The sequence below is a fragment of the Erpetoichthys calabaricus genome, chromosome 14 (genome assembly GCF_900747795.2).
Source record: "Erpetoichthys calabaricus chromosome 14, fErpCal1.3, whole genome shotgun sequence".
Taxonomy (NCBI): Eukaryota; Metazoa; Chordata; class Cladistia; order Polypteriformes; family Polypteridae; genus Erpetoichthys; species Erpetoichthys calabaricus.
The window spans coordinates 10,886,072-10,903,640 of NC_041407.2; the positions used below are offsets into that span (position 1 = coordinate 10,886,072).

Consider the following 17,569-nt stretch of genomic DNA (forward strand, 5'->3'; position numbering starts at 1 on the left):
TGAAGTTTTACTAATAATAAGGAAATAACGGCACTGCTCCCGTGACTTGATGTGGTGCTTACTGTGAAAAACCATACAACCCACCCCGACACCCTGGGTGAGTCTCGTATCCTGCCAGCCCACATTTCTAAGACATGCAGGTTTGGTGGACTGGCACTACTGGACTGGCCCAGTGTGTGTGCGCTCACCCACCCTGAGATGGACTGGTTTGTTCCTACCTTGCGCCCATTGCTTGCTGGGAGAGGCTCCAGCTTCCCTGTTCTGGATAAGTCGCTTTAAAAATAGATGGACTTGAAGAAGTACACTGTGAACAGATGCTATATAAGACCACTTGAGAGTGGAAATATATTGCACATTGGTTATTGGTCAGACATGCAAGAAAAAACTGAATTGTAATGATAATACTTCTACTCTTTAGTGCTCATGGGACCCTCCGAGCGAGTCTTGGAACCTGCCAGTAGTCATGCTATTTAACTATCAAAGCAGCTGGGCTGCATCTTCTTGCCACGTCTGAATGGGCTTCCACCCACTGTCCAAAGACATGCAGGTTAGGTGGAATGGAATTGCTATATTAGACCTGATGTGTGTGTGTGTATGTTTACCCTGCAATGAGCTGGCACCCAGTTCAGGGATTGTTCCTGCCTTGCACCCAATGCTTGCTCCCCTGTGACCCTGCTCACGATGAAGTTGGTTTAGAAGATGGATTAATGGATGGAAAGGAAGTACGGCCCATCTGAAGTGCTCCAGCTGTGTAACAGCCTGGTAAGGCTCTCTGTAGAGGGTGTGCAGGGCAAATTCCATTCCACATTGAAGCCTTCTACTGTATGGACCCTACCAACGAACGGCCTATCTAGACAAAGTTCTTAGTTTACATCTGGGGTAATTACGTCACCGATGACGTAACATTCTGTTCCCCCATTGCCACTGCCAATTATGGAAGGAGACCAGGACTATCCAGAAATTCCATCATGTTTGATCCTGAAAGTGTACCTGTGGGAGCTGGGGTCTGGGGACGGTGTAGGGGGTGTTCTCTTACTTGTAGTCAGTGTCTTTTACCATGGAGGACACTCAGTGCTTGTCTGACTGGCATGATAGAGGATTTTAATTTGAACGCGAAGAAGACGTTGCATGGATTCCATTCATTCTTGTGCCCTTTAGGCCACATAACACATGAAGAACGTGCTGTAGTGTCAAACGTCTGATGACACCTAGTGGCCACACTATGCATGACACTTCTTATACACGTTGCCCTCTTTTTCTCTCGTCAACTTCTCTGGAGCTTGGAAGCGGGCAAAAAAAAAAAAAGTGTGTCATCCAATGAGCCGCACACTTACCGAATTCGGCAAAATCCGCTGCGATATCCTCAAGCCTTTTCACCCGCTCCTCCAGAGACTCGTGCCGCTCCTTCAGATGGCCAATGTGACGCAGAGCTTCAACCGTCTCAGGGTAGCGCTCCATCCCACTGCTCGCCGCCGATGACACAGGGCGGGAGGGAACAAGGGGGCTCTGAGGTTTGAAAGGTGAGGAAACACTCACTTCCACTTGTCCCACTGATTCCCGCCTCTCAGGACGGGGTGGAGAGCTGGGGAGCTGCTGCTGCTGCTGGATGGCCGGTGTCTCATTTGAGGGCACCGAACCTTTAGTGGACGCTTCTGATTCAGAAGACTGGGCCCGCAGTTGTGTTTCTGATGTCTGCTGGGTTGAAAGCTTCAGCTTCTGCGAAGTAAAACAGAAAACAAATCTTTACTTTGGCACACCAGTTCTCGTCTGGCTAACACACTTTATTCTATAGCTTTATGCCAACATACTACTGTTCACTATTCATACTGTAATATTATACAACTTCATAAGTATATATGTTGTGTACGGAGGATTCTGCTTCCATGAATTATCTTTCATTTTAATTTAGTTTCACAAAGTTCATTTTTATTTCCTTTAGGATCTTCATTACTTACATGATGCTGTCTGGAAGTGTCATGTGACCGTGAGCGTCACCTTGGTGAAATCACAGGAGTGATGCATAAAATATGGTGGCGGTTGTTCTGTGTGTTATCCCTCAAGAGTCATGTGATCGCAGTTGTCACACCTAATATGGTGGCGGTCATTCTGTGTGTTATCCCTCAAGCCTCAAATGTGATGTGACCCATGACCGTGCGCATCACACTGGTGACATCATAGAAGTGATGCCTTCAACATGGAGGCAGTCGTTCTGAGTGTTATCCCTCAGTGGATGTTCTGCGTTTACAAATTTCTCTTAGTGAAATCAGCTTCTTTTCAAGTAGGCCCTAGCGGTAGGATTGACGTTTCTGGTTTTGACCGTGTTCTGCCTTTCACATTTGATTCCTGGTTACCGTCTTGTTTCGGTTTCACGGTTTTGACTTTCCTTCTCCCAGGGGATTGTTGTCCAGCTTCTCTCCCTGAGCCGAGTTGAGGGCTCTCTTTTGACTCTGGACCCCATGAGTACTTCTGGTGCTTCATCAATTGCCTCCAGGAAGCCGTCCTGGTATGTTCACTATCCAACAGCTTCCCCAGGCGGCCCCTACAGAACACAAGACAGTCTGGCCATGGGACCACAATTCCCATACTGCCCTGCAGGTATCCAAACTGGGGCTTGCCAGATGGGATGCTGCCACCCAGTGTACTGGGGGGGCATTCTGCCCATAGCAGGCAGTCGCCCACTCCACTGTGTGGTCCTTTCCTGCTCACAAGTCCATCCTGGGTGTTGCTCAGTGGCTGTTAGGACGCCAGCCCTTCCTTAGCCACTTTAACGTCCTTCCACATCCGGGTCCTGACACGGAAAGGAGATTCTGTTATTCTCTTCCAGACCTTCCATTGTCAAGACTTCCTGGACGGGTAGGGGAGTGAGGACCACACCAGCTGGGGTGCCAGGTCATCCATCAAAGCTAAGTAAATGTAAGTAATTATATATACACACGTACAGACACACACACTGGACTAGACTCCAGCGCCCCCCTCCGTGACCCTGGTCTGGATTAAGCAGGTTAGAAAATGACATGACATTTACTGTCACTTCATGCTGATGATTCTTTTACACAGCATGTGGCTGAAAGCCTGGCTCTGTACTTGTTGTACTTGTGTGTTTGTGTTTATCCCTCAGTGGATGTTCTACGTTTGCAAATTTCTCTTCGTGAAGTCAGCTTCTTTTGTGTGTGTGTGTGTGATTGTGTGCTTTTCTGTGTATGTGCGCTCGCTTTTCTGGACGTGTGCCCTTGCTGCTGCTATTTATACCCAGCACTGCTGAAGACTTGGCACAGCATGGCCTGCTTTTCAGGCACAGTTGTCACACTTCCTTGTGGATGCTACACATTGGTGGTGGCTGAAGTGGCTCCCCACTGTCTGTGTAAAGTACTTTGGTTATGTTAGAAAAGTGTCATATAAATGTAATTATTTATTCTTTTAAATTATTAGATATACAGTGCATCCGGAAAGTATTCACAGCGCATCACTTTTTCCACATTTTGTTATGTTACAGCCTTATTCCAAAATGGATTAAATTCATTTTTTTCCTCAGAATTCTACGCACAACACCCCATAATGACAACGTGAAAAAAGTTTACTTGAAGTTTTTGCAAATTTATTAAAAATAAAAAAACTGAGAAATCCCATGTACATAAGTATTCACAGCCTTTGCTCAATACTTTGTCGATGCACCTTTGGCAGCAATTCCAGCCTCAAGTCTTTTTGAATATGATGGCACAAGCTTGGCACACCTATCCTTGGCCAGTTTCGCCCATTCCTCTTTGCAGCACCTCTCAAGCTCCATCAGGTTGGATGGGAAGCGTCGGTGCACAGCCATTTTAAGATCTCTCCAGAGATGTTCAGTCGGATTCAAGTCTGGGCTCTGACTGGGCCACTCAAGAACATTCACAGAGTTGTCCTGAAGCCACTCCTTTGATATCTTGGCTGTGTGCTTAGGGTCGTTGTCCTGCTGAAAGATGAACCATCGCCCCAGTCTGAGGTCAAGAGCGCTCTGGAGCAGGTTTTCATCCAGGATGTCTCTGTACATTGCTGCAGTCATCTTTCCCTTTATCCTGACTAGTCTCCCAGTCCCTGCCGCTGAAAAACATCCCCACAGCATGATGCTGCCACCACCATGCTTCACTGTAGGGATGGTATTGGCCTGGTGATGAGCGGTGCCTGGTTTCCTCCAAACGTGACGCCTGGCATTCACACCAAAGGGTTCAATCTTTGTCTCATCAAGACCAGAGAATTTTCTTTTTCATGGTCTGAGAGTCCTTCAGGTGCCTTTTGGCAAACTCCAGGCGGGCTGCCATGTGCCTTTTACTAAGGAGTGGCTTCCGTCTGGCCACTCTGCCATAGGCCTGATTGGTGGATTGCTGCAGAGATGGTTGTCCTTCTGGAAGGTTCTCCTCTCTCCACAGAGGACCTCTGGAGCTCTGACAGAGTGACCATTGGGTTCTTGGTCACCTCCCTGACTAAGGCCCTTCTCCCCCGATCGCTCAGTTTAGATGGCTGGCCAGCTCTAGGAAGAGTCCTGGTGGTTTCGAACTTCTTCCACTTACGGATGATGGAGGCCACTGTGCTCATTGGGACCTTCAAAGCAGCGGAAATTTTTCTGTAACCTTCCCCAGATTTGTGCCTCGAGACAATCCTGTCTCGGAGGTCTACAGACAATTCCTTTGACTTCATGCTTGGTTTGTGCTCTGACATGAACTGTCAACTGTGGGACCTTCTATAGACAGGTGTGTGCCTTTCCCAATCATGTCCAACTAACTGAATTTACCACAGGTGGACTCCAATGAAGCTGCAGAAACATCTCAAGGATGATCAGGGGAAACAGGATGCACCTGAGCTCAATATTGAGCTTCATGGCAAAGGCTGTGAATACTTATGGACATGTGCTTTTTCAATTTTTTTATTTTTAATAAATTTGCAAAAACCTCAAGTAAACTTTTTTCACATTGTCATTATGGGGTGTTGTGTGTAGAATTCTGAGGAAAAAAATGAATGTAATCCATTTTGGAATAAGGCTGTAACATAACAAAATGTGGAAAAAGTGATACGCTGTGAATACTTTCCGGATGCACTGTATATGTGCAATGTTAAAGGAGCTATTTCATCAGGTGGATTAAGGTCATTGTGTGCCAAACTAGGCCTGTGCCACAGGCCAGCGCCGCAGCTCCAGTTAGTTAAGAGCACGGAGGGCAGACGTGGGTCATCTCGAGGGTGAATCAATGATCAACTACAACTTGACCGCTGTTGGTGTCAGTAATTGCCAGCAGTTTCTGTGAGCCACCATCATGCTCTGCAGCATCACTGAGACCGAGGCAAGCGCTACCGGTTGCGTGGCACTGTTCTTCATATTTGTTCTTTTTTTTCTGCCCTCTTTCTTGAATCCTCCTCAGGCTTTTCACGAAGGATAAGTTTCATTCCCATGCCAAATGGGTCACTGTCATTCAAGCCTGTAGCTCCACCCAGCCTGCTGCCACTCAAACATCTAGCCCCGCCCATCACGAGAAGCACTCATGGCCAGCTGGCTGTGAAGAAGTTGCCTGCCAACTACTTTATGGCACACCTGCGAACAGGCACTGGGTGCTTTATAATACCCTAACCCATATTTTAAACGTGTATGGGACCTCCCACAGTTGGAATTTTCAGGCTTTTAAGGGTCCAAAGGGTTTATAAGACATCCCATATTTTCACCCCCTGAATTGAAATAAGCAGATCTGAGAACGTTACGTTATGTAATGATGGATGGATAAAGGTTATCATGCAGCTGGTGGCCACACGCCATCACTTCAATACCAGGTTACCTCGTGAAGCTTGTTGCTCTCATTCACCAAGGTTTCCTGCAGAACATCCCAGGTGATGAATCCATCAAGTTCTTCTGGACTTGGATAGCGGCCCATTCTGTCCTGCAGAGAATTCTGGAAAAATAAAGAAGAAAAGGATAAGATATTAGGAGGGTAGCATCTGGCGTCCCCATTGAAGTTTAGAGCCAGTGGAGCTCCTTAGCAAAGCTGGGGTTCTGCCAGGACTTTGGCATCCTGTTATCTTTACAGAATGGGATTGCTAATATCAATATTAATATTTTAATGTCCATCATGTACATTTAGGACAAATGGCAGGAGACTGTCCATGGGCACACAGTTGAAGACCTCCAGTCACTCCTGTCCCTTTCCCATTCATCTGATGCTTCACAGTCCATTGAAAGGAGCTGCAATTTCTGTCAGCCGTGTTTAAAAGGGGCATAGTGGCAGTGCAGTGCTGGGTTATGTGGCACCTTTCTGAAATACATGGGGCATCCAGAAAGAGGAAAGCAGTGATGGTCCACCTCAATGTCCTTATGTAGCCACCAGAGTGTGGCCGGTTATGCACATACAGGGGGTTAAGCTGACTGCTGGAAGCCACAAGATAGTGTGGGTGTCACCAGGGCATGGAAAGAAATGTGGGCCACAAATTGACCTGGATGGTCGGCAGCCCCCTACTCACCAGTGATGCACCAAGGCCGTCCACCTGCTTCAGGCACTTGTCAACTCCTGCCAGTTTATCCTTGAGTTCCATTAATTCAATCTAAAAAGGCAAAGAAAAAAGGATTGGCAAGAGTGGATCAAAACCAACAAGTCCTTGAGTCAACCCAGATTTGATATGGTGTCTTTCAACAGAACCCCTCCAGGACCCCTTCCCCTTTTTTGAATTGCAGTGTCTCTTTTCTAGTAGCATCTAATTAGGCCTTGTGGCCAGCACATTTGAAGTTAAATCCAAAGGCTGACACATGGCTGCATAAGTCACATCACCTGCCCTGTAAAGTGAGGTGGGCTAATGTTCACTCCTGAAAGGCACTATAAAAACACCAGAAGGATCAATCCTCCGCCTTGACCTCCTGTGTGACCCTGCATGAGTCTCTTCATCTGCCACTGTTCTCATTGCACAACTACAGCAATGCTTATATGTGCAAAGAGACCTAGAATGATGTCCACTGCAGAAAGGCGTATATAAATTCATTAAAAAAAAAAATGTAAACTTTCACCATCCACTCACCGTCAGCCATCAGGAGAACAAGCAAACAACTGCATTGTATCAGTAAGAAGCCTGCCGAGTCTGAAAAGGCTCTGGAAGGTTTAGTCCATGCTGTTGCTAGAACCCGACTGTGTCATTAAACCCGCAAGAACTCCCACCGATGAAACACCTGGGGAAATCGTCAACACGAAAAGGTGCTATTTAATGAAATCTGAGGGCGTCAGGGCCTCTTCAGTCCTGGGGGCTGTCACTGTCAGATTAAGGAAAATAAAAATATGTGTGCGCTACTTGTAAAGCGCCTTTAGATGGTGGTCACATGAGAAAGGCGCTATATGCAGTACAGAAAAAATCAGTGGGCCTTTAGTTGAGGTCCAGCACTAATTTACTGCTGAGCGGAGTGAACACTCTTTATAGTCTAACCAAAGCGTTCACAATGGAAAGGCACTATATAGGTTTCTGCTGTTCGGCTCTATCATTAGCTTACAGTTGGACCCTGACTGAGTCAATTAAGCTGCGAGGATTCGTATTTTACTGACAGGTAAGCGGCTTTATGTTATCATTAAAATCATTTCTCTGAGTAATCACTTTGGAAAGGCTCTATATAAAAATGACACAACCTCACGTTCAATTCCCATCGCAGACCCCAAGTGAGAATACTTAATATTATAAATAAAGAAATTTGGGAAAGTGTTCACTATGGAAGGGCGCTATATAGGTTTCTGCTGTTTGGCTCTAACATTAACTTACAGTTGGGCCCTGACTGAGTCAATTAAGCTCAGAGGATTCGTATTTTAGTGACAGGTAAGCGGCTTTATGTTATGAGAAAAATCAGTTCTAAGAGTAATCACTATGGAAAGGCGCTATATAAAAATGACACAACCTCAAGTTCAATTCCCATTGTGGACTCCCTGTTGGAGAATACTTAATATTATAAATAAAGAAATTTGGGAAAGCGTTCACTATGGAAAGGCGCTATATAAAAATGACACAACCTCAAGTTCAATTCCCATTGTGGACTCCCTGTTGGAGAATACTTAATATTATAAATAAAGAAATTTGGGAAAGCGTTCACTATGGAAAGGCGCTATATAAAAAAAAAATCAAAGCTCTGGTGTTCAGTTCTACCATTAACTTACTGTTGGACTCTGACTGAGTCAATTAAGCTGTGAGAATTTTTATTTATTAAGCAGCTTTATGTTACGAGTAAAATAATTTATGAGAATAATACTTATGGAAAGGCACTACATAAAAATCTCCCAATGTCAGGTTCAGTTCCCATCACCAACTCCCTGTTGGACCCCAAGTGAGAGTCACGTACCCTGTAAGTATTCATTGTAAACAAACAGGCACACAACTTTATATTATCTGTATAATGATTTGTAAGCATGAGCGCTATGCAAAGGCACTATATACAGACAGATAGTCTTCTGTTCAGATCCAGCACCTACTCAATATTTGACCCCAGGTAGGTACACTTATATGGAGGGGAAAAAAAAGTTTTTATATTATTAGTAAAGTGACTTGGAAGAGTGTTCACTGTGTAAAGGCGCTATACAAAATCAAAGGACCTCAGGTTCAGTCCCCACAGTTTACTCATTTTGTGACACTGCCCGAGTCACTTGATCCATAAGTTTTCATTGTAAACAACCGGTAAACAACTTTATTTTATTGGTATAATGACTTACGGGAGGGATCACTATGGAAAGGCACCATATAAAAGTCACTCAGCTTTCTGCTCAGTTCTGGCATGGACTCACTATTTGACACTGAGCGAGTACACTTATATGAAAAAGAACAAAAAAATGATATAATCAGCAAAGTGACTTGGAAGAGTGTTCAAAATGTAAAGGTGCTATATAGAAACACAGCCTAAAGGTCTGTTCCCACCACTTACCCTGTTTGATGCACTTGATCTGTAAATATTCATTGTAAGAGAACAAGTAAGTAACTTAATTTAGAAAAATGACTTACAAAAAGTGATCGCTATGGAAGAAGCAGAAAAAGAAGAGCGGCCACATCTGTCAAGTGTCAAGTGCATTGCCGAGGCTGCTTATAGAAAGAAGAAGTAGAAGAAGAAGAGGAAGAAGAACAATGGCGACATCCACTGAGCATTAAGTGTATTGTCGAGGCTGCTTATAGAAAGAAGAAGAAGAGCAGCGACATCTGCTGAATGTCAAGTACATTGCTGAGGATGCTCATTGGAAGAAGACACTGAAGAAGCACAACACTGATGCCATCCTCGGAGTGTCAAGTGCATTGTCGTGGCTGCTTATAGAAAGAAGAAGAAGATGATGAAGAAAACCACTGGCAACATCCACTGAGCATCAAGTGCTTTGCTGAGGCTGCTTATAGAAAGAAGAAGTAGAAGAAGAAGAGGAAGAACAACCATGGCGACATCCACTGAGCATTAAGTGCATTGCTGAGGCTGCTTATAGGAAGAAGATGATGATGAAGAATAACAACAACACTGGTGACATCCGTTGAGCGTCAAGTGCATTGTCATGGCTGCTTATAGAAAGAAGAACAGCAGCAACATCTGTTGAATGTCAAGTGCATTGCTGAGGCTGCTCATAGGAAGAAGAAGAAGACAATGAAGAAGAACAACACTGATGCCATCCTCTGAGTGTCACGTGCATTGTCGTGGCTGCTTAAAGAAAGAAGAAGAAGAAGATGATGAAGAAAACCACTGGCAACATCCACTGAGCATCAAGTGCTTTGCTGAGGCTGCTTATAGAAAGAAGAAGACAAACAAGAACACTGGCAACACCTGCCAAGTGTAAAGTGCATCGTCAAGACTGCTCATAGGAAAAAGAAGATGACAAAGAAGATGAACAGCAGCAACATTTGCTGAGCGTCAAGTGCATTGCTGAGGCTGTTCATAGGAAGAATAAGACAAAGAAGAACACTGGCGACATCTGCCGAATGTAAAGCGCATTGTCAAGGCTGCTCATAGGAAAAAGAAGACGACAAAGAAAAAGAACAGCAGCGGCATCCGCTGAGCGTCAAGTGCATTGCCGAGGCTGCTCATAGGAAGAGTAGAACATTAGCGCCATCTGTTGAGGTCAAGTGTGGGAAAACAGAATGAATGTGTGACAAAGAGAGACAAATGACCTGTGCTCCCGATTGTGATATACACTGTGATGGCACAAAAATGGACCCCTGAGCATCAAGCCAAACACAGGAGGCTGTTCAGTGATGAAGGCCGACAAGAAGAAAGTCTCATTACAGAACCCATGAGCAGCTGGCTAATGCTGTGGCTCAATGAGATCATCAAATATTTTCAACTTCTGCCAGTGTGTAAACTTTGCTTTTAAATCCTTATATCGATGTTTGGTTAAGGAGCACAACTTCTGAAAGTTTGATCGCCGGTATGATGATCAATGTTAAGCTGAGTTTTTTTTTTCCACATTGAAAACAGGCGAAATGGAAATCTTCAGCTTCCTCTATATGAACCATTTTTATTTGGGGACTGGAGGTCCTCACGATTCTTGATACAATTATTTTTTATTGTGCCTGGGAAGCACTTGGAAAGACACTATATAAAATGACAAGCTCATTTCACCCTGAATCTGAGTGATCACGTCACCAGCCTGTGCTTTCATTGTAAGCCTGGATGGGCTTCCTGTTCCCTTTCCCAGCTGGGACAGAATTAGAGAGAGAGAGAGAGAGAGAGTGAGGCTCCCTTGCTGGGCCTCCTGCTACCCCAACTTCCATCTCAACCCTGGATCAGTGCCCACTTGGTGGCTTTACAGCACAGCAGGTGAAATGTCACATGGACGGCGGGCCTGCGTATCTGCGTGCAGGCTCTGTGTGTTGACAGCGCTCTGTTAGGTTGCCGTCTTGCAGAAGTGCTTGGCGATGGGCTTGGCTCAATCACATGCTGCCCCAGGACGTCCCTGGTAACCGAAGCAAACAGTTACAGTCACCTGGGCGGTGGGAAGGAAGCGCCTGACGTTTCTCTGAGCAGTAATGCAGGCATAGGTAGTGCGGGGGGATTAGGCGTGTGGTTCAAATGAAAAGTAGCAAAGGCACTATATACAGTACAACAGAAGAATGAGTTCTATCACTACTGGAAAAAAAAAGTTTCCATCCACCACGGCTAAACACTTTCAAACTCCACAAGTGTCATGTCACCATTCACTCCCGGTGACCCCCATTAGGGGGTCTTCTTTATTTCCATAAGTGGTCATGTCACAAATATCGCTAAGAGATGGACTGATTTCAGCCTTTATTTTTCGTCAAACGCTGAGTTTGAAAGTCTTAACCTGAGGTGGGCTCAACCTGTAGGTGACAAGAAAAATCCAAACTAATGCAAAACCCACAGCAGGAAGAGACCACTGCGTAAAAAGACCACTCGAGATGTCTGTTGTGATGTGAAATTTTACATACGAGCTGATAAATATTTTGTATGTCTTTACTTGTAACTTCGACAATGCAATGTAATATTAGTGTTACATTATTGATAACAACATCAATGGCTTGATGGTTAAGAACCCCTTTTAGGACTGAGTCTCTTTGTAATTTTACGACAGGTTGGGGTGAAGTGCCTCAAACAAGTTGGGCTAATATTTCTCTACTAAAGTCTCTCAGTCAACCCCCTCAGGAAAGCCAAGCTGCGTATCTGCCAAGCTTTAGCTTACTTAATACGTGGTTTGGAGGGCAGGTGTGAGGGTATTCTGTCCCCCCATTGGTCTGAAGTATGTCTGTTTGGAACTGTCTTGTATCAAAAGCTTTTAAGTACCATGACATCCTATTGGCACGACGCCCTATTGGCTCCAGGGGTTGGACAGAAAATCTATAAATTTGCTTGCTTTACCTCACCCTCTCTCTCTCACCAAACTGAAGGAAGACCATCACACACCATGACCTGAAAAGGACAACACAATGAAGAGCACAGCTCGGCAGTCATATGGCCTGTTCTGAAGAAAGCTGACCACAAATGAGGCCTTAACTCGAGACATTTTAAGTAACTAACAAGTCTGTGTGCCGTCTAAAACTACACCTCACCATTTATCACGTTGTATGGTTGCCAATATTCAATGTACTTTGCATATTGTTATTATTTATGAATTTTATCAATAATACATCATTTATTAATAATACATTATTTAAATTGTGACTTAACTAAACACATGTGCTTGTCTTTTACTACACCTAATTGCCCGAGGTTATAGATGTAGAAGGGAAGGTGGGGAGAAGTCATATGGTACAATACCTTATAAACAGTTGTAAGTCTGTGACATTTGAGTAATATATTACTCTACCAAGACAAAACAATTGGCGTAGTCGGCAGGATATTGGATCTTCTTTTCCTTGTTTAGAATGGCATGATTTACCTAAGTGGGGGCCTGCACATGGAGAAAGAGTATAAAGCCTTGGAACATTGCCCAGCACACCTTTGAAGCCGACGGACGGATGGGAGATAACATCATCTGATCCTGAAAATCCTTCCAATGCAGCGACTTCGGTGAAAAGTCTTGTCATGGCTTCCTCGTCTGTTATGCTGCGTAAATCGTCATTAAAGAAAACTAAGTTATTTCTCCTATGTGATTTCTTACCACTGTATCACTAAGGAAGGGGTATCGCCTTTTAATATCATATCTATATAGTTTCAGGTTATGTAACATGCCACAATTACAAAAGAACTTATTCCAACAAGGGAGCTAGTGACCCCTGCTGGATAGAATGTCCATCTTCTCTGTCACGTCATCATCTCTGGATTCATTTTTTTCTCTCTCTTAAAAAGGCTTCTTCAAGTACAGCTTGTAGATGCCAACTGCCACTCCCCGCCCCCCCCAATCCCCCCCCCAGCACCTCCCATGCTACCCTCACTCACCAAACACATTTTCCCAGTGCCTAGGGGCACTCCCATTTTCTTCTACTCACCTGTGAAAGCTGACCGCTTATTCTCTGTGATTCCTGCTCCAGCCGCTTGGTGCTCTTCTTCAACTCGTTGATCTCGCACAGCATCTCCTGCAGCAGGGCCATAGCCTGGAGGGAGACAGACAGACAGACAGAATGGATGGATGGATAGACAGAAAATCCTCCTGCCAATCTCTCTGAAATGAATTTCAAACTGGGTGCCATTGCAGGCAAAGCCTCCCCTAAACACCCAGACGCAAGTCACAGATTCTCATCTTTTTACATTTACATTTATTTACTTGGCCGATGCCAAAGCGACTTACAACATTTGAGAAACAATTGGTGACATTGCTGTTGGTTTTCCAGTTGAAGCACTGGCAGGTGAAGTGACTTGCTTGGGGTCACACAGTGTCAGTGGTGAGATTTGAACCCACAACCTCTGAGCTTGAAGTCCAAAGCTTTAACCACCACACCACACTGCCTGCCCTTTTTCAAAGTGAAGAGACATCAGGAGGTATGCCACCGTACCTCCTGCTGAGGAATTGGCAACAAGAGCAACTGGGCACTAAAACACCAGCAACAAACCCAGAAAAAAAAAGACTCCAAATTTAAGGAGTTGGCATTTAACCAGCAGAGGACAAGGCATCCCAACACGCCATCCTGCTTTGGCATCTGGCCAGCCAATTCAAGCCCCCACCACGAGCCTTACTTCTAACTGACCCCTTTGTGGTGTCACGACAGAACAGCAATCTCATCAATTCCTACATATTGTCATCTGTAATCCTTGGGTCTTTATCTCCATGCTGCCTGGTGCCATCCTAAGGTGTGGCGCTGATCCAAAACAACCACAGTGACTTTCTCTTTTCATTTCAGAGGATTTATTCAATAAAAGTATAACCACTGTGCCTCAAAGGCAGGACATGCTGTGCCAAGTTTTCAGCAGTGCTGGGTATAAATAGCAGCAGCAGTCGTGCACAAGTACAAGTGCACAGCCAGGCTTTCAATGCATACGCTGCATAAAAGAACCATCAGCATTCCGTGCCAGGCTTTTAACTTATACAGCATATGTGTGTATATCGATATTAGAGGTAAACGTCCCCTACATAGAAAAACGAAATACCCCAAAATCTGGACAGCCGGGAGGCCATCGTGAAGGAAGGACACTGCCTCCCCTCGAGTGCTAGATTGGCAGCCCCACCATGGGTTGCAGCGGCGCCTCAGATTTCCACAGGTCTCCATGGGAGGTGGAGTTTGGCACAGACCTGTTGGGTTCCATGGGAGCTGCCAGGGGGAACTGCAAAGCCCTTCTTTGGGCTTCCACCACACCTGGGAGTACATCAAGATACTGTAACGCAGATGGGACATCTGAAGTGCTCCCAGGTGCAGCATAAAAGGAGCCGCCTGCCTTCATTAGGGGAGGGGGAGGAGGAGGACGACGATGATGATGATGATGCTTGCTGGAGGAGGAGTGGAGGTGGAAGGAGGCAGAAAGAGGAAGAGAAAGAAATGAAGGCAAAGTGCAGTGAGCTTCAATTACTCTACTTGGTGCTTTACTGTGTTCTGTAGGTAACAAGGGCGAAAAGCGTTACCCATATCAAAATAAAATGTGCCTGTTGTTGGACTTGTGCATGGTGTCTGTCTGTGTCGCGTCTGGGGAGCTCGTGTGCCCCCTAGTGGCTACTCTATCTATCTCTCTCTCTCTCTCTCTTATATATATCTTTTAATTAATTACATTTATATGCAGCTTTTCTAACCTACTCAAAGTGCTTTTACATAGACAATGGGGAGCTACATCAAACCCCACCAATGTGCAGCACCCACCTGGCTCATGCAGCGCCAACCATTCCTGTGCCAGTCCACTCACCACACATGAGCTGTTAGGTGGTAAAGGGCTAAATGTGTGTGAGAGAGAGAGAGAGAGAGAGAGAGAGAGAGAGAGAGAGAGAGAGAGAGACATTCAATAAGGGGCAGGGGATGATTAGTGGACTATGATGACCAGCTGTGTTGGGCAATTTAGCCAGGACATCGAAGTCCACTTTACTCTTTACAGAGGATGCCCAGGGATCTTTTATACTCACAGAGAATCAGGACCTCGGCTTTACGTCGCATCTGAAGGACGGCACCATTTTTTTTTTTTATTTTTTTAACAGCACAGTGTCCCCGTCACTGCACTGGGGTCCACTGATAGACCACAGGGTAAGTGCCCCCTGCTGGTCTCACCAACACCCAATGTATATATTTCTCTCTCTCTCTCATATATTATATATATATATATATATATATATATATATATATATATATATATATATACTGTGTATATATCTAAAATCCAACGCCTTTCTGTCTGTCTGTATGTATGTCTGTCCGCTTTTCATGAGAGAACTACTTAACGAATTTAGATCGGGTTTTTTTTCTATAATTTGCTTGAACATTCCACTTTATTTTGTGACTTCTCTCATTGCACTATCATAGTTCACTTGCGGTACCGATTTATTTGCCTGAATCCAAGAGACACAGTGGGCCGAGAGTAGTGGGGACCTCCTCACTCACGCACCAGCCTCGGGGCGTGTATCTTACCTCCGCTTAGCTAATGAACGAGAGAACTACTTAAGATTTAGATCAGGTTTGTTTTCTACAATTTGCTTGAACATTCCTGTCGATTTAGGGACTTCTCTCATCGTGCCCAGAATCATAGTTCGCATGCAAGAGTGATATATTCATGCTAATCTGAGACAGAGGCTGTGGGCCGAGGGGAGGGGGAAGTGTGTCGTCAGGAGTGGGGGGCCGAGCAGGGCCCTCCTCACTGTCCTGTTTCACTTCTACGTGGTCGGAGCCACAGGGGAAGGCTAGTATATATATATTATATATATTTACATTTATATATATATATATATATATATATATATATATATAAAAATTAGGGTTGCATGGTATACCAGTACTGAAAAAGTAAAAAAAAAATAATAATTTTTTTAAAATAGCACAGCACCAGCATTTCCCTTAATTTCGGTACCAGAAGTAGCTGTGCTCAGTCGTTTATTAGTGCAATTACAACTGTCCCCCATGTTAACCCACAATGCTCTTTTTAACTATTTACACGTGTCACATGTGGTTCGATTCCCCACAAATGAGATGCACCCCTCCGACTCTAAAGAATGGCCTGCATTTGTAAGTATTTTACATTGCAAAGAGGAAGAAGAAGCCAGCAGGACAGGGAGTACTGTGTGCACCCGAGGTGGCCACTTGCTAACCATGTCTCCTTTGAGCTTCACCTAATGCTCCTTCGTCCACCACATGGCTCAGTATCCACACATCTCACCACCCTAGTCTCCTTTTAATCTTGACATTTGGCCTCCTGCGGTCACGTCTAGATGTACAAAGGCAGATAAGGCAAAATGACAGCGACAGCTGGACATGAATGGCACTATATAATACATACATAGATAGGAAAGGCACTATATGATAGATAGATAGATAGATAGATAGATAGATAGATAGATAGATAGATAGATAGATAGATAGATAGATAGATAGATAGATAGAATTTGGTATAGTAGGCAGGAATAGATAGATTGATAGACATGAAAGGCACTATATAATACATACATTGATAGGAAAGGCATGTCTTCCCCGTGTCCCACAGGCACAACACAGTCCCAAAACACCTAAACACCCAAAGGAAAGTCACCACAACACACTCTCCTTTGCACCACCACTGCTCCTGGCAAGCGTAGTCCTCTTCCTCCCGACTCAGGCTCCTTGAGTGGTGGCTGCTGACCCCTGTAATAGTCTGACCAGAAGTGCTCCAGGTGGTTGACTGCCGAGTTCCAGCTGCACTCCGGGTGTGGCGAATACACTGCCCATAAGGGCTCAGGAGTTCCAGCTGCAGCACCTGCGGGACCCAACAGGGCTGCACCCAACTCCAATTTCCATGGAGCCCTGCGGGAAACCGAGGCACCACTCCAACCCAGGGGGGCTGCCATCTAGCATCCAGGGGGAGGTATTGCAAAGTCCATGGCTGCTCCCCTTGAACATATAGCGAAGGGGTGTCCCAGCTGGGCATGTACCCCAGCTGTCTGCCACTACTGTATATATATACTCACACACACATTAGTGATTCTCTGATCAGGTTTTTTTAAGGCTGATACCAATCATCAATCTCATGTTACTTGATTGGCCGTTTCCAATTGTTTTTTTCTTTATCCCTTTGAAAACATTTTACACTGAGCTCCTCCATAACCAGACACATTGAAGTGTTACCTTTGGTATTGTCATAATTAAACTACAGACCGCAGGTGTCAACTGTTTATTTTTTATTAGCAAAATCAAATTCTGTAGCCTTATTGTTCAGTGACCATAAAAATACTAAAAGAAATAACATTTCTTAAAATACATAGTTTAACTAATAAAATATGTATCCATAATTCATATGGCATAAAAGAAAATAAAATCTCTCTATTATAAAAAAAAAAATCTTGGAAGGAGATCAGACGTGATTGTCTCAGAGACACTTTCACGTTCCGTGAGACAAGTCTTCATGCCAAGCAATGTAACCATTCTGGGGGCCAGAAGCCTCGCAAGACAAGAGCTTATGCAAAGAGATTTGGAAAAGTCCTGCGTGGTTATATCAGACACATTTCTTGTAGAGAGAAAGAAACGATATTCACTCATGGGCAGTTATACGTTGCGTTGTCACGATGTAATT

General features: G+C 44.6%; 2 protein-coding genes across 2 annotated transcripts in view; both read right to left on the reverse strand.

Moving 5' to 3' along the window:
* Positions 1–17,569, reverse strand: part of mfsd11 (major facilitator superfamily domain containing 11) — a 200,509-nt gene that overhangs the window by 131,716 nt on the left and 51,224 nt on the right. The window lies entirely within an intron of this gene.
* The window catches only part of LOC114665089 (uncharacterized protein C16orf96 homolog), a 42,184-nt gene that overhangs the window by 8,820 nt on the left and 15,795 nt on the right, over positions 1–17,569 (reverse strand). Inside the window, exons 2-5 of the mRNA XM_028819470.2 lie at positions 12,889–12,993; positions 6,475–6,555; positions 5,796–5,909; positions 1,335–1,716 (exon numbers count right to left, since the gene is read on the reverse strand). Of these exons, the coding sequence (XP_028675303.2) occupies positions 1,335–1,716; positions 5,796–5,909; positions 6,475–6,555; positions 12,889–12,993 (682 nt within the window). The remainder of the gene's footprint in view (positions 1–1,334; positions 1,717–5,795; positions 5,910–6,474; positions 6,556–12,888; positions 12,994–17,569) is intronic.